The sequence below is a fragment of the Haliotis asinina genome, chromosome 7 (genome assembly GCF_037392515.1).
Source record: "Haliotis asinina isolate JCU_RB_2024 chromosome 7, JCU_Hal_asi_v2, whole genome shotgun sequence".
Classification (NCBI taxonomy): domain Eukaryota; kingdom Metazoa; phylum Mollusca; class Gastropoda; order Lepetellida; family Haliotidae; genus Haliotis; species Haliotis asinina.
This window is the reverse complement of record NC_090286.1, coordinates 60674112-60698241: the sequence shown is the minus strand read 5'-3', so window position 1 is coordinate 60698241 and position 24130 is coordinate 60674112. Positions and strand designations below refer to the sequence as shown.

The 24130-nt window shown below is 41.1% G+C and overlaps 2 protein-coding genes across 2 annotated transcripts in view; both read right to left on the bottom strand.

Moving 5' to 3' along the window:
* Positions 1-23663, bottom strand: part of LOC137292113 (sodium-coupled monocarboxylate transporter 2-like) — an 89066-nt gene extending 65403 nt beyond the window's left edge. The window contains exons 1-2 of the mRNA XM_067823655.1: positions 23319-23663; positions 11716-11784 (exon numbers count right to left, since the gene is read on the bottom strand). Of these exons, the coding sequence (XP_067679756.1) occupies positions 11716-11784; positions 23319-23654 (405 nt within the window). The 5' untranslated portion in view covers positions 23655-23663. The remainder of the gene's footprint in view (positions 1-11715; positions 11785-23318) is intronic.
* Positions 5097-7377, bottom strand: LOC137291865 (uncharacterized). The gene is made up of 4 exons (XM_067823407.1): positions 7131-7377; positions 6214-6282; positions 5945-6046; positions 5097-5358 (listed from the first exon to the last, which is right to left on the bottom strand). The coding sequence occupies exons 1-4, from the start codon at positions 7235-7237 to the stop codon at positions 5334-5336; spliced, it is 303 nt and encodes a 100-aa protein (XP_067679508.1). The 5' UTR covers positions 7238-7377; the 3' UTR covers positions 5097-5333.
* Positions 23664-24130: the final 467 nt, after the last annotated feature.

The window sequence follows — 24130 nt, the reverse complement described above, 5'->3', positions numbered from 1 at the left end:
ATCTGCGCCAAGAGATCAGGAGGTACCAAACCAAGGGCACCGAGGACAATGGGGAGCCTGACGACAGTGTACTTGGGATGCAAGCGAGACATTTCAAAGGCGAGGTCCGCATATTTATCATGCTTTTCCTGAATCTTGCCAATCACATTGCTGTCAAAAGGGACAGAAAATTCAATGATATAAATAATTTCATTGGTTTTATCAAAAAGGACAAGATCAGGTTTGTTGGCTGGAATTCGTCTCAGGCTATATATTGGCCTATTCCAGAGAAGTTTAAAAGCATCATTTTCCAGGACGCCCTGGACATGTTCAGGGTCATACCATGGATGGACCTCGGAGTCAAAGCCACAGGCATGGCGGAGACGATAATAAAAGCAGCGAGCCATGCCATCATGTCTTTTAAGATATGCTGTTTGTGCCAAGGAAGGGCATCCACTGACAAGGTGTTGGACAGTCTCTGTAAATTGATTGCAAAGACGACATTTCATATTGATATTTTCTTTAAGAATCACATTCTGGCGATTGCGAGTTGGGAAGTGACTGGTCCTGAGCAGCAAAAAGGAAGCCCTCAGTTTCACATTTGAGACCAGCCGACTTCATCCAGGCGAAGGAGTCAGTTGGATTGCTGTTCTGTTCCACACACTGCATATACACACGATGCAATGGCTTCTCAGACAGCTTCTCCACAAAGGACCGACTCTGGGCAGACTTGGTGAAAGACTTCACCTGGTTTACTCCCATCACTGTACCGTCCAGCAGTACATCGCCATCAACCAAATCAACTTCAAATTTCAAATTGTGTCCAACAACCTTGGCACGCTTAAAGTAGCTGTGGAATTCCTTGCTTTCATCATGAATCTTGACGTGCTTCACCAGAGAATCATCTGACAAATAAATATGTGCAAAAGTACACAATAAAATTCTGTCATGAAGAGCTTCCACATTAATCAAACCCCGACCTCCCGAATTGATTGGCATATATAAACGATTAAGAGAGGAACGAGGGTGGTGTGCTCTGTTATCAGACATGATCCTTCTGGTCAGGCGGTCAAGATTCTGGATGTCTTGTTTTGTCCAAGCAACTACTCCAAAGGAATAGGAGAGGACTGGCACAGCAAAAGTATTGGTGGCTTTGACTTTGTTTCGAGCATTTAGCTCTGAACTCCAGATTTTCTTTAAACGAGATTTATACTCGGCCCGAAGTTTATCTTGAATCTGGGCATTCTGGAGCTTGTCTCGAACTTGCATTCCAAGATAAGTGTAGGCCTGATCTTCCACAAGATGCTCAATAACTCCTCCCCCTTGTAACATGACCGATCCATCATTAGTTACCTTGCCTATTATTCAAATGATTATGATAATAAATATGATCATCTGTTGGATATATACTTGCATGTAACGCGAAGTTTTAATTTGGTTGTTTTTTGCCGTATTATGTGTATCCAATTATGATCACAAGTTTTTGCACACTAGCAAGGGAGGTTACTCCAACAGTTTGTGGATAGTTCTTACCGGTTGTAGTGTGCCTGGCTTACGGGTTCTGGGCGAAGGAATGGAGTAAGCAGCCAACGTTTAGACGGATAACCACTATCACCGAGAAGGTGACACCCAGCTGGCAAGTTGTTGCTCTCCATTAAACGGAAGAGACCACTCTGAGAGAGGATTCTTGAGCCGTGTGTGGACCCAGGCCAGCGTGCCACGATGTCAATGATACGGTCGAAGGGATCGAACACTACCTGAAAAATACAGATCCACGGCAAGTTTACAAATTTCTTACAACCAAATCGACGATTCAAAATGTTGTGAGATTATTTGGAAATAAGCTTTGAGAACACAAGTATATGAATCTGTGAAGAAAGTACCTGTGTGTTTATGCTGTGATAGTGATGTCGATTGACGTAAACATCCTCATTTACAGTTGGTGCCTGTATTTGTATATGCGTGCCGTCAATGACGCCGATCACCCCTGGGAAGTTCGCCGTCCGGTGAAACTCCACCTTGTTGCGCTGACACTCTGCTGGCCTGGGAAAATGTATAAACCGTGCCACCATGGCAGGGGCGGACAAGGCTTCAACAGTCGTGTATATCGCACGTGAAACGCTCGGTTGACTCAACCCGTGAGCATCCCCATTACACAACTGAAACTTGCCTGTTGCCAGAAACCTCAAAGTTACTAAGAGCGTTGTTCTTGCATCAATAGCATGATTCCGTCCAGTCAGTGGCTGTATTTGTGGTCCAATAAGTTCAATAAAAAACTAATACCTTGTTGATTCAGTCTGTATCTTCTAAGTAGTTCCTCATCATTCATATCATTGAATCTGTTGGATCTTGGTAAATATACACGCTGTGCGGCTGCCTACATGGGTGCAGGCCTAAGAACTAAGTAAAAAAACAACAAGACTTAAGTCTAAAACTTTTATTGAATATGACTAAGAATAAAGAAGTGATTTAAGACAAAAATTAAGTTTTTTTAAAAAAAATCCCTTAAGTCATTTTTATAGACTTAAGTTTTTTTTAGGACTTAAGACTTTTTTAGAATACCGCCCCTGTTCCAGGATGTAAATATCTGTTTGAGTTATCATTAAAGAGACACAGATTCTTGTTAGAAATCATAGAATTCATGAAGATCAGCTGCATGAAGGAGAGAAGAAGAAGGGGGCACATAGAGAAAGCACAAAGTAAAAACAATACGCATGGTCACACGAACCGCAGTGCAGTATTCAGAGGAATAGAACTATGCATTATGTCTTGTCTCACTGAATAATAATTGTATGCATTATACTGTCGTACATCAAATTCAACGTTTTCTTGAAAATCTTTGTATAAGTAAATGTAAATCATTACAATTATTCCTTAGTCCCCTACAGTTCCATTAAATAATGGCATTTGAGCTCATGGAAGCTTAATTGGAGTTCTTGGTTGGGAGCGGGGTTTATGGCTTGGAACTATGGGACTGACCTCCATCTTGAAAGGTTCAAACGGATTGTGAACCTCTACAACAGATGGCTCAGAAGGCAAAGATACCAATGCAATTACTGAGTCTATGTGTAGCACACGCTGTGATCCAACGAAAAGAAAGTTTACTTTTTAGAGACAGAATGTGTTAAATCCTATTGTGTCCAGATGTAACAGATGTCACTGTGGAACTCGTCGACATATTGTTGAAGGACACTGTAATGTCTATGTAAAACAGAACTTTGACTGTTCTTCCAAAAATGTAATATATGTCATAACATGCCTAGACTGTAATGAACAGTCTATTGGTCAAAGAGAAAATTCCAGAGCCCGAGTTCGTGTCCATAAACAACAAATAAAGTGTCCTGAAACCAGATGTATCCCACTGTGTGAGTATCTAGATGTCTGTGCCAAAGGAAACGATATTAAATTAATAATATTTCAAGTTGGAAATTCGGACAAACTAAAGCGAATTTTACGAGAACACTACTTCATAGATAAGTTCAAACCAATGTTAAACCACTGGAAGGTTTGACCTTGTCACTCTAGAACTGTGTCCTTATTGTGACGACATGATGTTAAAAGTATTTGTTAAAATGTATTTGTAATGATGTAATACTATATTTGCTACAATCCCGCTGGAGATAAAACTGAAACATATTGGATAAAACGGAACATACACACATAAGTGTGTGTGTGGGTGGGGGGGGGGGGTAAGGGGGCTTGTCACACACCCACACATATATATATGTGTGTGTGTGAGTGTGCTGACATGTATATCAGAAAAAGACAATGACTCTGAGGGAGTTTAAACCTTTGAAGCAGTACAACCGAGTAGAGTGTTTTTAGAGATATACATCTGTCTCTTTGGCAGCCAGTGAAGTCGAAAGTGATGACGCAAGACGATGACTTTCATAATAATACAAGCAAGTAATAGAAAACAAATACAGATGAATATATTGAAACATTCCACAGGTAGGGCATGGACTTTGCTGCAATATGACACATGTGTGATACGTACATGTCGTTAAGTCTGCACTTCCGCACTTGGTAATAAGTATGGACTGTTACCTAGCAGAAGAAGCTACAATCCTATCGCTCATATCTTCTATATATGGAGCAGTTCAAAACGTATTGACGGAATTAAACCTAAATTAGCATTCAATAGTTTGTGATAAGTAAATCCCCATCACGTAAGTAGATCGTCAATAGTTTCCAAAAGGCCTTCAACAGTTTGCAACTATTGGCCGCTACTTGTGATGAAACGGATATAGGGGTGGGGTGTTAAGTACATGTATCTGCATCAGGGAGGTAGGATGCCCTCGAATATGAAACATACAACGACGTTATTACATTTTTTGTTGGATTTCGTCATTACAACAAAATGTTTACATTTGGAATGTAAGTTTAGTACCACTTCTTTCTACGGTGAAGCTGATGGGAGCGTTCGAGACGTCTCCAACGGTACTTTCAGGTTTGGAGACAGCATTGCCGATGATGGGAAACGTTGGGAAACTTTTTTCCACCACGTGTGTCGATGGTGACGAGGACGCCACATAAACCTTCGGTGCGAGAGGACGGGTCACAGCAAAAATAAGCTGGTTTCCGGAACACTGAAACCGAGAAGAAACGTCATGGAAACCAACATTTCCAGTTGGTTTCCAGGGAGTTTCCTATAGTTCATTGTGGTTTCCATGCAACTGAAACTGCACCATTTCAGGATGGTTTCCAGTTCGTTTCATTACCCACTCCTCCAAGCGGGATCCAGTTGGTTTCCATGTACGAGTTTATTGTAGGTTTCAACCTGGTTTCCATGTATGAGTTTATTGTAGGTTTCAACCTGGTTTCCATGTATGAGTTTACTGTAGGTTTCAACCTGGTTTCCATGTATGAGTTTCTTGCAGGTTTCAACCTGGTTTCCATGTATGAGTTTACTGTAGGTTTCAACCCGGTTTCCGTGTTGTAGTTTCCAACCTAGTTTAATACCTAGTTTCCATGAACTGAAACTTGCTCGTGTCAGCCCTTTACCCGGTCCTCCGGAAAAGATGTTTTCTCATGTCTCACATGTAGCAAATCAGGTATTTTATACAATTGCATAATGGTAAAAGGCTTCAGGATGACAAACAACAGAATAAAATACAAATTCATTAAAAGTTTATTTATATTCAACAATATGTTTGTAAACAAATAATATTCGGAATATTCAAGTTAGTAAATGAAACAAAAGCAAGGGAATAATTAGCAGTGAGTACAGAATATCTTTCTTAAACACACTGTAGACCAGCCCATATCACTTGGCTTCCTAGTTTGAAAAATGTTAGCTCTTTCCCCAAGAGAGGAAAACTGTGTGCTTCTTCTCCTCCGGCCAGTCAATCGTTTCACAGCCTTCCTGCTTTCCAGCTTCTGAAATTTAGAAAACAAACTATCAGTACAAACAAACATTCGTCTACGATATCCATGGCTAGAGAAAAGAAAACTGTCAAACATTGCTTGAGGTGAAATACACTGAACCCCATGTCCGATAAGCGAAGAGATCAAGAAGTATAAACTGAGCATTTGACATCAAAAATTTCAATCGCAGAACAACTTATTGATATATGATAGAGTGCAGAGACATGAAGAAATTCGCCTTTGAAAGCCATAATTTAATTTCTGAATGTTACTTACAATGCACATTATGAGTATAGAACTACGATTTATCTGTTATTGTGAAAAGACATGTTTTCTTAACCAATAATGTGGAGTCATTCAGGCAGACAAGCTATGAATATGGGGTCAGAAGCATACGCTGCAGCATAATGTGCTGCATAATATTTAAAACTTTTTAAGCTGTATTTTTCAAAGGATAAATTGCACATTTTAAACAGTGTTCATTTTGAAATTCCTTGAATGTACATAGAAAGAATCCAAATTAACTTGATATTTTAAAGGTTTCCTTAAAATTTTTAATCTCTGCAAGATGTAAAATGACTAGAATACGTTTACTTACTCTGAACTTTTTGCCGTCCTTTGCATACAAGCCATGGGCCTCTGCTTTCCCCACACCTTCATAAGTGATCCATCTTGTTCATCCAAACCCATCAAAAAGCTTCTGAAAGGAGACATGTGCATGATGCATAACTATAAGTGAAACATGTTTCCAGTTGGAGGTTACAAGAATAGTGACATGCGCCATGCATTTTTACTGATTCCTAGGATTTACATTATTTGGTTATGTTGTATTTACATTATGTACTGGATGGTTCAGGTTATACATACCTTTTGTATGTCAACATGAGTTGGTCCTGGCTGCCTTCTTCAGTTTTTCCAACACTTCCCTCCTTTATGCTGGAAACGTAGAAATGCATCGATTAAAAAAAGTCAGGAACTTGTCATATTGCACTCTTGATAACAATAAAGTGTCGAATAAAAAGAATAAATATCAATTTGCAAAGTGTAGAATATGCTAGATGAAAAGAATCCAGGTCAGCAAATTCGTATACTATTTTGGGTTGGCAATCCATCATTGTATACCCATATATTCTTTATATACTCCTCGTAACCTTTTCTGTGGGACTAACACAATCCACATTTCTTCATTCAGAGTTCGTTAAATCTTGATATGATAAGCATAACACTACTTACATCAGATGGCAAATCTAAATTATCTCATAAATCAATAATATAAAAATCTTCAATATTAGTTTGAAAACATTGTGAAATTTCAATTTTGAAATCTGGTCAGAGAATCCCTAACCCATAAATGCAAAATGACACACTATCCCCGACTACATTGTTTTCAAACGTGCAAATATCAAAAGCAATATGAAAAGGATTTCTTAAATAAATATTCGTATTTATAAATACGTTTGAAGTTATTTTGAGTCGTAACAAGCACATTAGCAATAATATACTAGAGATATTTGTGATTTATTTTTTTCTTGCAAAGATAATTTCTCATTCATTAACACATTGAACCATTTTAATCGTGTGTGAGCTGATCAAAATCACAGTAACATTGAGTTCTTGAATTAACCGAGTGCTGAGCGAAGGAAGCCATACATCTCTCTTGCTAAGAATTCGACACGCATTTGTTTACCGAGGTCCATCAAGTCTAAAATTTCATATGTATTGTAGTAGTTACTCATTTACGTTAAACATGTGCTATTGCTTATTTCAAGAAAATAACACTGTACCTGACCAGATCGTGGGATGTTCCTTTTCTCCCGCTGCGATCGACGACTGCTGTTGTTCTAAATTTTTCACGCATCCGAATCTCCAAAGCTTCTATTGTAAATCTCATTGCCAGTCTTTTGAATCAGATAACACGGGCAAACGTAGGAATACTGCACTGTGTTGACTTCCTTGTCGTCGTTACTGGACATACCGGGTGAGAACTGCTTTCAACATAGTCGTCTCAAAACAACTTGGGATCAGGCGACAAAATGGCGGCAACTGTGCGTAGGGGCATTGTGGGTAATAAGAAATACCTGATCCTTTTTCGATTGGCAGGCACGAAATCCTTCTCTGACCCAACTTGGATGTGATTTTAAGACAAAGACTGAAAACGACCACTTCAGTACATAAAACTGTTGCTTTTATAAAATGTCACGAGTTCGCGTGCCCATGGATTACCGGTTCATTACTTTCGGTTTTGTCTGTCAACACCTGACTCAGGTAAGTTCTATTGTTTTTACAGCTAGCTAATTTTGATAATAGGAGCCTGTTAAGTGGGGACTGCCCCAGTGAAGCCGACACACGAACCCCGACACACTAATGACCTGACACTGATTAGTTGTCAAGTATTTGAACTCAGTGTCAAAGTATGCCAACTATAAATGCTTTTAACGCTAAACTTTATGCACTGCCTCAGTTTATTGTATAATTCACGTATATTCTGCATAAATATCATCATGTAAGTACCGAACTGACAATTGTTTTAATGACTTATACTTGTCTTCCTAAATGCTTATACTCTTTCACATTCCCAGGAGTTGGCAGTCTATAGCCGGGTTTTTTTATATATATTGCATCATTTACCTTTTAATTATTAATATATATCTGAACTATTGCTATTGCTAAAGTGGCTTTAATTTTATTTATTTTTATACAATATTTTACTGAAAGGAATACAAGCCCGTACACAACTCAATGATCCAATAAGTTATAATTAATATATTATAAAAGTTTGAGCAATGTTTCTATGCAGAGTCAACTCTGCTGTTATTCTTGTATATAGATATCACTGTTTTATTATTTCTTTTCAGATAAAGAAAGCGTCTGATCCTCAATTTGACAAAGCAGACAACCGAAACATGGACTTGTCCCATTCATCCCAATCTAGAGAAACGGAACTAAGTGTGCCTTAGTGTGCCAGCCACATAGCTGGGCAAAGGCCATTTATAGCCATTCGTTCGTCCTTTCACCATCTGCATGTTTAGTACGGTTATTGTGATGTGTGCATGGTAGTTGGAATATGATGCTTCATTACATTACGAATAAACAAGAATGTGAAGGAAAAAAGTGTATAGTTTGTTCTTGTATCATCAGTTTGAAGCCACAATTATTATTGTGATATCCACAGAATGATGCGTCAACAATTTACTTTTGTTGTCTTGTTCATCTAAGCAATGATACGAATCTACTATTCCTTCCCCAGGCACATTCAGATTGAATTATAACACCTCGTGAAAGCTAAGTTTCAGTCAGGAATGGAAACCAACACATGACCATAGCTTCGTGTCAGTTTCCATCACCGGAGCTTAGAGTATCCATTATGGATTCTATTTGGAAACTAGTATCCACCCAGTTTTACTGAATGGATACCAACTGGATGTCAGGATGGTAAACAATTTATGTTACTTAGTTCAAAACAGCGCAATGGAAACCAACATGAAACTACATTTTCTACTTTTATGTTGGTTTCCATTTAGTGAGATCTGAGAGTTGCGAATTCCAGGTATGGAAACCAACAAGAAACCCCCGAACTTAGTTTCATTTTGGTTTCCATTTACAGAAATACCAAAATCACATTTCCAAAATGGAATCTAGTTGGAAACTCAGTTAGTGAGTTTCAGGGAACGGAAACCAACTGGATTCCGCAATTACTCACATTACGGATGGTTTCCAGGTTTCTGGAAACCAAGTCATTTTTGTAGTGGGTGTCTAAAGTATTTGTACCCTGCACGACATCGTCGACAACCTGCAGCATTTCCTCGCTTGTTCTTTTGTAGCTGAAACATTCATTTGATAAACGTTTAATCCATGGCCATGGGTACGTAAAGCATATTCGTCCTTGTGAAACACCCTCCTAGATATTCATTAGCGTTTACTTATTCTCTCCAAGTAACTAGACTGTAGGTTAAAGTTATCTGGTTAAACTTGTATGACAGCTTGTCTGGGTTGTTGATACTTTGCAACTGGTATCGTGTCAGCGGAAATACGATGAACATTAACACACTTGTTCTGTATAAGCTATTACAGTGTATGTGTATTGTATGGTTATGATTTCAATTTGAGTGTATTCAGATCTAAATAACTAGAGAATGCGGTGCAACTGTATTTAAGTTGTTTGGGTTACTTTTAACATTCAAAGACACTACTCACCCTCGGATAGCAGATGACCTGTGACCTGTCCGCTCCGCAATTAGCTGCTCACCAAGCCCGCTCTCGTACAATCGGGCTGCTGTGGTTGCTCGCAATGAGTGGTTGGTATAGTAGCCCTCAAATCCTGCGTCTCTACAGAGTCTCCGCAAGGTCCCCTCCCAGCGTCTGACTGCCAAAGGGGTGAGGCGCAGTACCACACATCCGGTAGGGATCGTAGGTAGAAGGCGCTAACATTTGCAGGCCTGCATCAAACGAAAGACATTTACGTTCACAGGGTTCAACACATCTAGTAACCCGTGTAACAGTACCAGCAACAATTTTGCTCACCCTCTTCATTTAAAAAAAAACTCTCAGTCCTTTGAGTGAGTGAGTAAGTGAGTGAACAACGTATCAGGTTAATGGGGAAAAAACGCCCGAAGTGATGCAAGTGTCTCACGTTCGTCCTTTAGGTGGAGCCAACGAGTATGCTGTTGACACACTCACAGCCATCACCACAACGATAAGGAATCGAACCCACCATCTCTCTATTCCGTTTAAAGAGGGATGCATTAACAAATGTGATATATTTTATAATTTTCAAGAATAAATTATCGATCAGTAATTGCATTGTCTACAGCTGAGAGCCTAATGTAATAGTTACCTGAGTGACGTACGTTTCGTGAAGCCGGACAGGACTTCTAAGAGGATTTTCTGTATTGGGTCCAGCTGTGACACACTTTCTAGGAATATTCTTGTGGCTCAATCCACCGTTTTTTTGTCAGTCACACCTTCTAAATACTTCAAATGCTTTGCACCATTCTTCATGATAATTTCACAATTATCAAATTCTCCAACCGAAAAATCATGGTGTTCACCACCACCCCTCAAACAAAAGCAGATGCCATTTAGTTAGAATACTGTGTCTAACAGTTTTTGAGGCGTGTCTTCTCCTGGGATCCTCATTTCCCATTTCCTCATAGCTATGGGAAAACACGTCAGCTGGAATTTCGTGAATTTGAATGCCCTTTCGCGCGAGAGCTTTCATTTTTGCGTCCAAAATTCGGCGAACAGCAGCAAATTCATAATCACTAAATTTGCCGTTTTGTCTGAGAAAGGACTGAATTGAGCTCAAAATATCATTGATGGCGTTCCCATCTTACTCTCCCTTTCTGATTCTTTACTTCCGTTATAAAGGAAACCAGATGTCTACATAAATCGTCGTCACGAGATTGAGGAGACACTGTCCCAGACCACAACTGACATCTTTCCTTTCAAGATACCACGCATCAAAAACCCGTACAGCCCATTGACCTTTCTTTTCCGTATGTTTACTTTTGGCCAACCTTTCCAAATTAGAGATTTCCTCGACAGTTAGAGGTGTGCCGAATCGGGACTCAGATTCTTTATTCAAGACATTTTCAGGGAGTTGTTCTTACGCCTTTTCAAAGTTTTGTGTTGCACGTAATAGTCCTTCAGAAGAAGAATTATTTTGGTCAAAGTTATCTTGCACTGACACAACAAAGTCTGTATTAGAAATGTCACTTTCAAGAAGATGTTCAAAGTCTGAATTAATATCACTTTCCGTAAATTTATCATGCGAAAACGCACGCTGTGTCAAAAATAGGTTATCACCAGTCTCACCCGTCATTGCCGGCTCCGTACCTTTCACCGTACAGTCACGCTTGTGTATGCATGAACACTATGGTTTGTGAGTTTTATATGGCGTCAGTAGGAAGTTACACGTCAATAGTTCGAAGCGTGCAGTAATATGCACGTGCTCTTACGGCGAATATTACACTGAACCCCGTTTCGATATTCCGAATAGCGAAACCGGTTACGAATTTAGGTTTAAGTAGAATAGACTCGTCACAAAGAACTTCGTGATCAACTATTCACGCGTCTTCGCAGTCTATTCTATACGTATAACCAAGCATGCCAGGCAAATATATGTCTCTGCTTTGGGCGTTTTGGCAAGAAATGGCACCAAACATTCAAAGAAACGCCACGTTATAAAGACACATCAATGCGATGTCAGTATTGAGAAGCGTTATGGTGGTATTTATTCCTTAAAATATCATCTTTGATCTTTCATGTTATCTATGTATGCAACCTAAAAATCAAGTATTGCTATATTACTTTCTCTGGTAAATCGATTTCACTGAGATGTTGAACGTTTTATGTCCACACGAATCTTACATTCTCCAAGCAGGACGCTCCCGTCATGATGAGACTAAGTACTCTGGACTTGAAGCGACCCTCGATATACTGGAAAAAATAGGAAACATATCCAAAAAAGACAATACAAATCTGGGATTAATTATACAACAGTATGTTTTTTTCGACTGGTATCAACATAACACTGAATCACATACCATGAACACAGAACTTTGGTGATAAATGACCAAAGCGTATTAAATGGCGACTGTTAACAACATGCCATCCCTAGAACTCAGCCAAGTAACAGAACGTTTAGTTTAATCCTTCTATGTATATGTTATTGAGAGTACAATAAAGTATGTAAAATTTAATTTTTATTGGATAAAACAGTGCTAGAATCTGCAAATGAATGCGGAAGTGTCAAGGTAACATTTTCTGTCTAACTTGAATGCACCCGTATCAATAATGTGAAAGTTTCATTGTGGAACATAATGGTAAATAGCATTACTTAATCATGTCTTACAGATTAAAGATGTACATGCAGCAGGGAGGGTTCGGATAATCCTAGCACAATCAGGATGGTAAGGCTCATCATCAGCTCAGGGATCTCGCCCACTCTACACGATGCCTAGACAGCGAATGACTAGACAGCGAATGGGACTTCTCCCAGGAAACACTGCTTAGTCGAACCCACCAAGAACTTCTGCCCTATGACATGTTTGAATACTCAATACAAATTATTCACAGGGTGTTTGACAACCTCGTGTCACCTTACTGCTCTTCCAATGACATAATTTACAGCGAGACGAAATGGGCGAGAAAGGGATGTTGAGGGTGCGAGGATCATTTTCTTGTACAGGAAATGATTTTTAGAAGAGGCTAAAATGTATCACCGCAACCTCTAAATGTGCTAGGCCATCCCTAGAACTCAGCCAAGTAACAGAACGTTTAGTTTAATCCTTCTATGTATATGTTATTGAGAGTACAATAAAGTATGTAAAATTTAATTTAATTGGATAAAACAGTGCTAGAATCTGCAAATGAATGCGGAAGTGTCAAGGTAACATTTTCTGTCTAACTTGAATGCACCCGTATCAATAATGTGAAAGTTTCATTGTGGAACATAATCACATAACTTTGGTATGTGGATAGCTGTTGATGGACTGATATCCAATATTCCTAATATCGTGCAATCATAGAAAAATATCAACGATAATATTATTCAATAGCTAAGTCTTAGAACTTTTTGACCAGTGCTCGTATAAAGCTCCCATGGAAAAGTTACACATTTTAATTAAGGCAGACATTGCAATGTAAAACACTGGCTAGAGATCGCAAACAACTGAAGGCAGCTCACCATACCAGCAACCATGAGAACTTACAGTACCCTTGCTACCTGCATGGACCCTAATTGGATTTACACCATCCCTTCAGCCGCTGGCGATAATAAGAAATATACAGCCAAACTTTGAAACAACAAAAATCCCGGGAAGATTTAAATTTATTTATCACAAGGAATATAAAACGGAGGATCCTCATCTTTCAAATATACATGAAATATTTATCCATTATGATGGGTTAAATGTACGGTCTAATCAGAACTGTAACCCACTCTGAGGATACAGCAACTAACAAGTGAAAGTGATAATCTAAACTACCAATTATACAACTTTACCAATTCACAAAACATATTTAAATAATGATTTAATGGTAAATAGCATTACTTAATCATGTCATACAGATTAAAGATGTACATGCAGCAGGGAGGGTTCGGATAATCCTAGCACAATCAGGATGGTAAGGCTCATCATCAGCTCAGGGATCTCGCCCCCTCTACACGATGCCTAGACGGCGAATGCCTAGACAGCGAATGGGACTTCTCCCAGGAAACACTGCTTAGTCGAACCCACCAAGAACTTCTGCCCTATGACCTGTTTGAATACTCAATACAAATTATTCACAGGGTGTTTGACAAACCTCGTGTCACCTTACTGCTCTTCCAATGACATAATTTACAGCGAGACGAAATGGGCGAGAAAGGGATGTTGAGGGTGCGAGGATCAATTTCTTGTACAGGAAATGATTTTTAGAAGAGGCTAAAACGTATCACCGAACCCTCTAAAGGTGCTGGTTTAGCTACAAAAAAGCATATGAATGTGTCCCACAAGAATGGATTCTGCAGTGTCTTCAGTGTATTTACCTTCCTGCTTGATTTACTCAAGTCCTCAATGAGTTGCTATACGACTCAACATGAGATGTACTCACACTGTCAGGTGCAGACTTCTGAAACTATTCCAATCAGAAGGGAAATATTTCACTGGGACCCCATCAGTCTTTTGCATTTTTATCTGTCTTTAAATCCGTTGCGTTTTCTGCTCAACGGGGAGGAGGGCTACCGTCCCGGACCTCCCTAACACCTCTTACTCATCTCCTCTACATAGATGACATCAAGCTCTTTGCCAAAGCAGATACCAATTTGAAAGAACTGGTTCCCCTTGTCGATTGGATATTGGCATGACATTTGGACTCGACAAATGTAATACTCGTCATTTGGCAAGGTAACTAATGGTGGATCGGTCAGGAAGAATTATTGAGCCTCTCGTGGAAGATCAGGCATACTGCTATCTTGGAATGCAAGTTCGAGACAAGCTTCAGAATACCCAGATTACAAATAAACTTTGGACTGAGTATAAATCTCGTCTGAAGAAAATCTGGAGCTCAGGGCTAAATGCTTGAAACAAGGTTAAAGCCACTAATACTCTTGCTGTGCCAGTCCTTTCCTACTCCTTTGGAGTAGTTGACTGGACAATACAAGACATCCTGGGTCCTCACCGCCTGACCAGAAGGATAATGTCTGATAAGAGAGCACACCACCCTTGTTCCTCTTTTAATCGCTATATATACATATGTCATTGTATTGTTCTGCACATAATTATTTATCGGATGATGCTCTGGTGATGCATGTCAAGTCTGTCAATGTTGTTGGACACAATCTGTAATTTGAGGTTGATTTTGTTGATGGTGATATACTACTGGATGATACAGCGATGGGGTAAACCAGGTGAAGTCCTTTACCAAGTCTGCCCAGAGTCGGTCCTTTGTGGAGAAGCTTGCTGAGAAGCCATTGCATCGCGTGTACATGCAGTGTGTGGAACACAACAGCAATCCAACCAACTTCTGAAATTATCTGCTCTTGCCTTTTCATTTATTTTATTTTCTCGGAGACTGTTCTGGAAGCTGTCCACGTGAGTGGCGATGGTCGCATTTTCGGGAAATGACTGAATATATATAAAGGTTGGTTGCCGTGTTTAGAGACGGACATTCACTGGAGTTTATATCGCCAACAAATCCGCCAACGTCAATGTTTCAGACTTGTCTTTGTTCTGTTTTGCTGGTTCACGGTGGTTTTCTTACACCTTTTGTTACAGCAAATTCTTAACCGTAACATGAATATGAAATGTCGACTATGCAATGAATTCACAGAGACTGTCCATTGACATCATTGAATTTTCTGTCCCTTTTGACAGCAATGTGATAGGCAAGATTCAGGAAAAGCATGATAAATATGCAGACCTCGCTTTTGAAATGTCTCACTTACATCCCACGTACACTGTCATCAGGCTCCCCATGCCAAGAGTGCCCGGGTTCTCCACTGGGAGCATATCCCTTCTGACAATCTGGATAATGCAGAAGGCTGCAGTTGGGTAGCCTGCATGTTCTCCAGAAAGTTCTTGGTGGGTTCGACTAGGCAGTGTTTCCGAGGAGAAGTCCCATTCGCTGTCTGGGCTGCGTGTAGAGGGGGCGAGGGCTCTAAGTTGATGAAAAGCCTTACCAGCCTGACTGTGCCAGAATCACCCAAACCCTCTCTGCTGCATATCTATCTCAATCTGTAAAATAAAACATAATAATAATAATAATAATAATAATAATAATAATAATAATAATCTCTTAATCGTTTATATATGCCAATCAATTCGGGAGGTCGGGGTTTGATTAATGTGGAAGCTCTTCATGACAGAATTTTATTGTGTACTTTCGCACATATTTATTTGTCAGATGATCCTCTGGTGATGCACGTCAAGATTCATGATGAAAGCAAGGAATTCCACAGCTACTTTAAGCGTGCCAAGGTTGTTGGACACAATTTGAAATTTGAAGTTGATTTTGTTGATGGCGATGTACTGCTGGACGGTACAGTGATGGGAGTAAACCAGGTGAAGTCTTTCACCAAGTCTGCCCAGAGTCGGTCCTTTGTGGAGAAACTGTCTGAGAAGCCATTGCATCGTCTGTATATGCAGTGTGTGGAACAGAACAGCAATCCAAGCGACTCCTTCGCCTGGATGAAGTCGGCTGGTCTCAAATGTGAAACTGAGGGCTTCCTTTTTGCTGCTCAGGACCAGTCACTTCCCACTCGCAATCGCCAGAATGTGATTCTTAAAGAAAACATCAATATGAAATGTCGTCTTTGCAATCAATTTACAGAGACTGTCCAACACCTTGTCAGTGGATGCCCTTCCTTGGCACAAACAGCATATCTTAAAAGACATGATGGCATGGCTCGCTGCTTTTATTATCGTCTCCGCCATGCCTGTGGCTTTGACTCCGAGGTCCATCCATGGTACGACCCTGAGCATGTCCAGGGCGTCCTGGAAAATGACAGCTACAAACTTCTCTGGAATAGGCCAATATACAGCCTGAGACGAATTCCAGCCAACAAACCTGATCTTGTCCTTTTTGATAAAGCCAATGGAATTATTTATATCATAGAATTTTCTGTCCCTTTTGACAGCAATGTGATTGGCAAGATTCAGGAAAAGCATGATAAATGTGCGGACCTCGCCTTTGAAATGTCTCGCTTGCATCCCAAGTACACTGTCGTCAGGCTCCCCATTGTTCTCGGTGCCCTTGGTTTGGTACCTCCTGATCTCTTGGCGCAGATGAGGAGAGTGCCCGGGTTCTCCACCGGGAGCACAGCCCTTCTGACAATCTGGGTAATGCAGAAGGCTGCAGTGTTGGGGAGCCTTCATATTCTCCGAAAAGTTCTTGGTGGGTTCGACTAGGCAGTGTTTCCTGGGAGAAGTCCCATTCGCTGTCTGGGCTGCGTGTAGAGGGGGCGAGGGCCCTGAGCTGATGATGAGCTTGACCAGCCTGACTGTGCCAGGATCACCCGAACCCTCTCTGCTGCATTTCAATTTTTAATCTGTAAATAATAATAATAATAATAATCTCCATGTGCTGGATAGACTACAAAAAGGCATACGACTCTGTCCCTCACGAATGGATTCTGAAGTCTCTTCAGTGTATTGACCTCCCTGAGCGATTACTTGATTTACTCAAGTCTTTAATGAGTTGCTGGTCGACTCAACTTGAGATGTACTCACAAGGGCAGGTGCAGACTTCGGAATCTATTCCAATTAGAAGGGGAATTTTCCAGGGGGACTCCTTTAGTCCTTTGCTTTTTTGTCTGTCTCTGAATCCTTTGAGTTTTCTGCTCAATAGGGAGGAGGGCTATCATCCCGGACCTCCTCAGCACAGATCCCCAACACCTCTTACTCATCTCCTCTACATGGATGACATCGAGCTCCTTGCCAAGGGAGAGACCAATTTGAAAGAACAGGTTCTCCTTGTCGAGTCCGTCTCTAATGATATAGGCATGACGTTTGGACTCGACAAATGTAATACTCTTCATTTGAAACGTGGCAAGGTAACTAATGATGGATCGGTCAAGTTACAAGGGGGAGGAGTTATTGAGCATCTTGTGGAAGATCAGGCCTACACCTATCTTGGAATGCAAGTTCGAGACAAGCTCCAGAATGCCCTGATTCAAGATAAACTTCGGGCCGAGTATAAATCTTGTTTAAAGAAAATCTGGAGTTCAGAGCTAAATGCTCGAAACAAAGTCAAAGCCACCAATACTTTTGCTGTGCCAGTCCTCTCCTATTCCTTTGGAGTAGTTGATTGGACAAAACAAGACATCCAGAATCTTGACCGCCTGACCAGAAGGATCATGTCTGATAACAGAGCACACCACCCTCGTTCCTCTCTTAATCGTTTATATATGCCAATCAATTCGGGAGGTCGGGGTTTGATTAATGTGGAAGCTCTTCATGACAGAATTTTATTGTGTACTTTCGCACATATTTATTTGTCAGATGATCCTCTGGTGATGCACGTCAAGATTCATGATGAAAGCAAGGAATTCCACAGCTACTTTAAGCGTGCCAAGGTTGTTGGACACAATTTGAAATTTGAAGTTGATTTTGTTGATGGCGATGTACTGCTGGACGGTACAGTGATGGGAGTAAACCAGGTGAAGTCTTTCACCAAGTCTGCCCAGAGTCGGTCCTTTGTGGAGAAACTGTCTGAGAAGCCATTGCATCGTCTGTATATGCAGTGTGTGGAACAGAACAGCAATCCAAGCGACTCCTTCGCCTGGATGAAGTCGGCTGGTCTCAAATGTGAAACTGAGGGCTTCCTTTTTGCTGCTCAGGACCAGTCACTTCCCACTCGCAATCGCCAGAATGTGATTCTTAAAGAAAACATCAATATGAAATGTCGTCTTTGCAATCAATTTACAGAGACTGTCCAACACCTTGTCAGTGGATGCCCTTCCTTGGCACAAACAGCATATCTTAAAAGACATGATGGCATGGCTCGCTTCTTTTATTATCGTCTCCGCCATGCCTGTGGCTTTGACTCCGAGGTCCATCCGTGGTACGACCCTGAGCATGTCCAGGGCGTCCTGGAAAATGACAGCTACAAACTTCTCTGGAATAGGCCAATATACAGCCTGAGACGAATTCCAGCCAACAAACCTGATCTTGTCCTTTTTGATAAAGCCAATGGAATTATTTATATCATAGAATTTTCTGTCCCTTTTGACAGCAATGTGATTGGCAAGATTCAGGAAAAGCATGATAAATATGCGGACCTCGCCTTTGAAATGTCTGGCTTGCATCCCAAGTACACTGTCGTCAGGCTCCCCATTGTTCTCGGTGCCCTTGGTTTGGTACCTCCTGATCTCTTGGCGCAGATGAGGAGAGTGCCCGGGTTCTCCACCGGGAGCACAGCCCTTCTGACAATCTGGGTAATGCAGAAGGCTGCAGTGTTGGGGAGCCTTCATATTCTCCGAAAAGTTCTTGGTGGGTTCGACTAGGCAGTGTTTCCTGGGAGAAGTCCCATTCGCTGTCTGGGCTGCGTGTAGAGGGGGCGAGGGCCCTGAGCTGATGATGAGCTTGACCAGCCTGACTGTGCCAGGATCACCCGAACCCTCTCTGCTGCATTTCAATTTTTAATCTGTAAATAATAATAATAATAATAATCTCCATGTGCTGGATAGACTACAAAAAGGCATACGACTCTGTCCCTCACGAATGGATTCTGAAGTCTCTTCAGTGTATTGACCTCCCTGAGCGATTACTTGATTTACTCAAGTCTTTAATGAGTTGCTGGTCGACTCAACTTGAGATGTACTCACAAGGGCAGGTGCAGACTTCGGAATCTATTCCAATTAGAAGGGGAATTTTCCAGGGGGACTCCTTTAGTCCTTTGCTTTTTTGTCTGTCTCTGAATCCTTTGAGTTTTCTGCTCAATAGGGAGGAGGGCTATCATCCCGGACCTCCTCAGCACAGATCCCCAACACCTCTTACTCATCTCCTCTACATGGATGACATCGAGCTCCTTGCCAAGGGAGAGACCAATTTGAAAGAACAGGTTCTCCTTGTCGAGTCCGTCTCTAATGATATAGGCATGACGTTTGGACTCGACAAATGTAATACTCTTCATTTGAAACGTGGCAAGGTAACTAATGATGGATCGGTCAAGTTACAAGGGGGAGGAGTTATTGAGCATCTTGTGGAAGATCAGGCCTACACCTATCTTGGAATGCAAGTTCGAGACAAGCTCCAGAATGCCCTGATTCAAGATAAACTTCGGGCCGAGTATAAATCTTGTTTAAAGAAAATCTGGAGTTCAGAGCTAAATGCTCGAAACAAAGTCAAAGCCACCAATACTTTTGCTGTGCCAGTCCTCTCCTATTCCTTTGGAGTAGTTGATTGGACAAAACAAGACATCCAGAATCTTGACCGCCTGACCAGAAGGATCATGTCTGATAACAGAGCACACCACCCTCGTTCCTCTCTTAATCGTTTATATATGCCAATCAATTCGGGAGGTCGGGGTTTGATTAATGTGGAAGCTCTTCATGACAGAATTTTATTGTGTACTTTTGCACATATTTATTTGTCAGATGATTCTCTGGTGAAGCACGTCAAGATTCATGATGAAAGCAAGGAATTCCACAGCTATTTTAAGCGTGCCAAGGTTGTTGGACACAATTTGAAATTTGAAGTTGATTTTGTTGATGGCGATGTACTGCTGGACGGTACAGTGATGGGAGTAAACCAGGTGAAGTCTTTCACCAAGTCTGCCCAGAGTCGGTCCTTTGTGGAGAAGCTGTCTGAGAAGCCATTACATCGTGTGTATATGCAGTGTGTGGAACAAAACAGCAATCCAAGCGACTCCTTCGCCTGGATGAAGTCGGCTGGTCTCAAATGTGAAACTGAGGGCTTCCTTTTTGCTGCTCAGGACCAGTCACTTCCCACTCGCAATCGCCAGAATGTGATTCTTAAAGAAAACATCAATATGAAATGTCGTCTTTGCAATCAATTTACAGAGACTGTCCAACACCTTGTCAGTGGATGCCCTTCCTTGGCACAAACAGCATATCTTAAAAGACATGATGGCATGGCTCGCTGCTTTTATTATCGTCTCCGCCATGCCTGTGGCTTTGACTCCGAGGTCCATCCATGGTATGACCCTGAACATGTCCAGGGCGTCCTGGAAAATGATGCTTTTAAACTTCTCTGGAATAGGCCAATATACAGCCTGAGACGAATTCCAGCCAACAAACCTGATCTTGTCCTTTTTGATAAAACCAATGAAATTATTTATATCATTGAATTTTCTGTCCCTTTTGACAGCAATGTGATTGGCAAGATTCAGGAAAAGCATGATAAATATGCGGACCTCGCCTTTGAAATGTCCCGCTTGCATCCCAAGTACACTGTCGTCAGGCTCTCCATTGTTCTCGGTGCCCTTGGTTTGGTACCTCCTGATCTCTTGGCGCAGATGAGGAGAGTGCCCGGGTTCTCCACCGGGAGCACAGCCCTTCTGACAATCTGGGTAATGCAGAAGGCTGCAGTGTTGGGGAGCCTCCATATTCTCCGGAAAGTTCTTGGTGGGTTCGACTAGGCAGTGTTTCCTGGGAGAAGTCCCTTTCGCTGTCTGGGCTGCGTGTAGAGGGGGCGAGGGCCCTGAGCTGATGATGAGCTTGACCAGCCTGACTGTGCCAGGATCACCCGAACCCTCTCTGCTGCATTTCAATTTTTAATCTGTAAAAAATAATAAAGACCTGATGACGTACGCCTCTTCGCGGTGGGCCTAGATAAGGGAATTATATTCCCTGAACCAAACGTACATCACCCAGTTAGGGCTGATCCCTCGGTGCTGGTTTTCATTGGGTTACAGACAGACAAGGAGTAAACCATCTTTGGACTCCGCAGCCCAGTCAGCCTTCCTCACATAGTGACAAAAATCACAGTGGAGATGGGACTTGCCCCAGGGGAAGGCACAGAGCCCAACCAAGAATATCTTGGTCAAAACAAATCTACACTGCTAGAGTGTGCGATAGCGACTGGATTGTCTGATAATCCACGCATCAATGACAAGTCGCGTAGGCTGCATTGAGACAATGCCATACCTATGCATGCTTACATGACGTATGCAAAATCTCCGAGACCAACTCCGACGGCTTAAACATCGTATGCCCCCTGAGCCAGTTCAACCCTCAACTGGTGCCCGCCAGGTACTTTTTCATGAGCAAAATGCTCATGTGGCAGCAGACCCAAAACGTCTTATGGACGTCCGCGTGAACCTCTTTCCTCTTCCTGAAACAAACTAGATCCAATTGGCCCCGAAATTTTGGACCCTCACTCTTCCTCTTCCTCAGTTGCTGATCTCTCCGAAAACCCTGTGTATATTTTGTTTCACTCTATTTATGATGAAGTATCTGCTCTACTTTTGGATAAACAGAGGCCAATCAAACAAACAAATATATCTTTTCCCAAAAATGAAATTGATTTATTAAATGACATTATTTCTATGAAACTTTCTGCGGACTGGTCATTACATGAAGTTAATTGTTGTGTCTATGCTGCCGCTGGAACCTTGGAGGAACTTCACATGTTTTCCAAAGAAAAATCACTGACAATTTATTACTAACAATAAAACAAAGTATAAGTATAACTAACAGAAACAAGAAAACAAATTTCCTGGATAGAGCTGTGCCTGAAATTAAGATCAGGGAATTCCATGTCTAAACGGCAAAAGGCAATTTGGAGAAAATTAAAATTACAGTACAAGACAACAAAAGAAAAGGTACTTCTCCACATTGTCGATTCCCTTAAGGAAAAAATAAAAGTTTGGACTAGAAGAAAGAAAATGGGAAAAGAAAATCTAATTCATCAAACAAAATAAACTTTGTAGAAGCAATGAAAAACAATTCTATAGACAACTTTAAACGAGTGGTGATGGTGAGCCTCATAAACTTCCTCTCATGGATGCCAATGAAAGGTTTTGGAAACAGTTGTGGTCTATACCCGGGAACTGTAACCTAGAGGCACCATGGATCAGTGATTATGACCTTGCAATGCATGAGAAAGTAACTAGGTCGTTTGTCTGATACATCTCACCAGATTGCCCGAAAAGTGTTATTAAAAGGTCCAGATCTAATACAGCTCCAGGGCCTGATGGCATTCGAAACCGGTATTAGAAACTGTTCCCTTGTGTCTAAACACCATTACTTCACTGTTTTAACTCTCGTGTGGCCTGACTGTGATCACCTAAACAGTCTCTGCTGCATATCTATCTTAATTTGTGAAACATAATAATACTCGGAACGATTACAATAGGTCTCCTGGCTAGAGACATGGAGCCCTAATGAATTGAATGTAACAACCATAAGTTTTTCAAGTGTTTTTTTTATGAAGGTTTAAGTGATACAAACAAACCCTTTATTTAATGGTAAAAGATAATTCGTTGCCCCCAGGAGATTCTTTGCATGAGAAGTAATATCTTGACGGAATATTCCGGTGGAACTTTTAGCAAGTATGACGCTTCAACGGACACGGCCTGGAATATTTTCCTTCATCAATAAACTATTTGACCCGGAAACACTAATTGTTTCATAAGCAGTTTCACAGAGTCCTATGTGTCGTGAAAAGGTCGTGTGACATAATTGGTGTTACCCCTAAGGAATCGCGTTGAATTATTGAATTTCGAAGAAAGCAGGAGCTCAAACAACGCCTAAAACAAACGTAATTGTGGATAGGGTAGAGAATAACCAGTCAGACACCCGGTCATTACATTTATATCTGCTTTGAAGATAAAGCGCTATATGCTCAGAGCCTGTTTGACATTCTCATCATACGTCCAGCTAATCTTTGACCAAAACAACATTCAAATAGTTGAAGCCAGTATACAGTAGGGAAATGAGTTGGAAAATAAAGAAAATTATTGGAGTACACACTACAGTATTTAGTGTCTATTGATTTTTCGAGGCCATTGATAATGTGAATCAATACCTGAAATGGGCTCGATATGTTCAACCTCTTCAGAAGATCGAGGAGCAGGTACATTTCCAAAAGCTTTCCAGTGGAGATCGCTATGAAACTGAGAATATACATGATGCCATTGTTATATGCTTCTGCTGATGCTCCTAACATGGTAAGGGTCGATGTCAGTGTCGCCAGTAAAGACATCGCGACGGGGAAGTAGGTCAGGTTTCTTCCAGCCAGAAGGTACTCGTCCAGGCTCCCGTGTCTCCCGACTATAGCATGGTATATACCAATGCTCACTGTGACTGCCACCATGACACCAAACACTGCGTAGTCCCATTTCCCAAACGTGTGAGACTTCATCGACGCTGTGAACAAATTATTCGTACAGAGGCAGCAATGGGATGAAAACACCCCCGTGTTAGTGTCTTGTACAGCACGATCGTCTATGAAGACACGTCAATATATGTAATGTTTATACACTCATATATATATACATACCCTACACACAAAACAAAGGAGCTGATAAGTAGGTCATATGCCTACAGTACAAAGAATTTGAATATTGATCCAGAAATCAATCAGAGTGAAAATGAAAGACCTTTGCCATGATAATCTGAAATCTTAGCATTTGTGTCGCACACTTGAGGAAAAAAGAACCGTATTCTTTTCGATGAGCATAAAACGCTGCGATACAGAATGGCGTGGTACTTGTATGCAGTGTGTATACAAACCATACAAATTGGTGCAGTTTGTGAAACCATGAGTATTGTAACAACCTATAATTAAGTGAGAATTTAAGCTAAAAAGATCTTCATGGTTGAAACAGAAAACAGAAT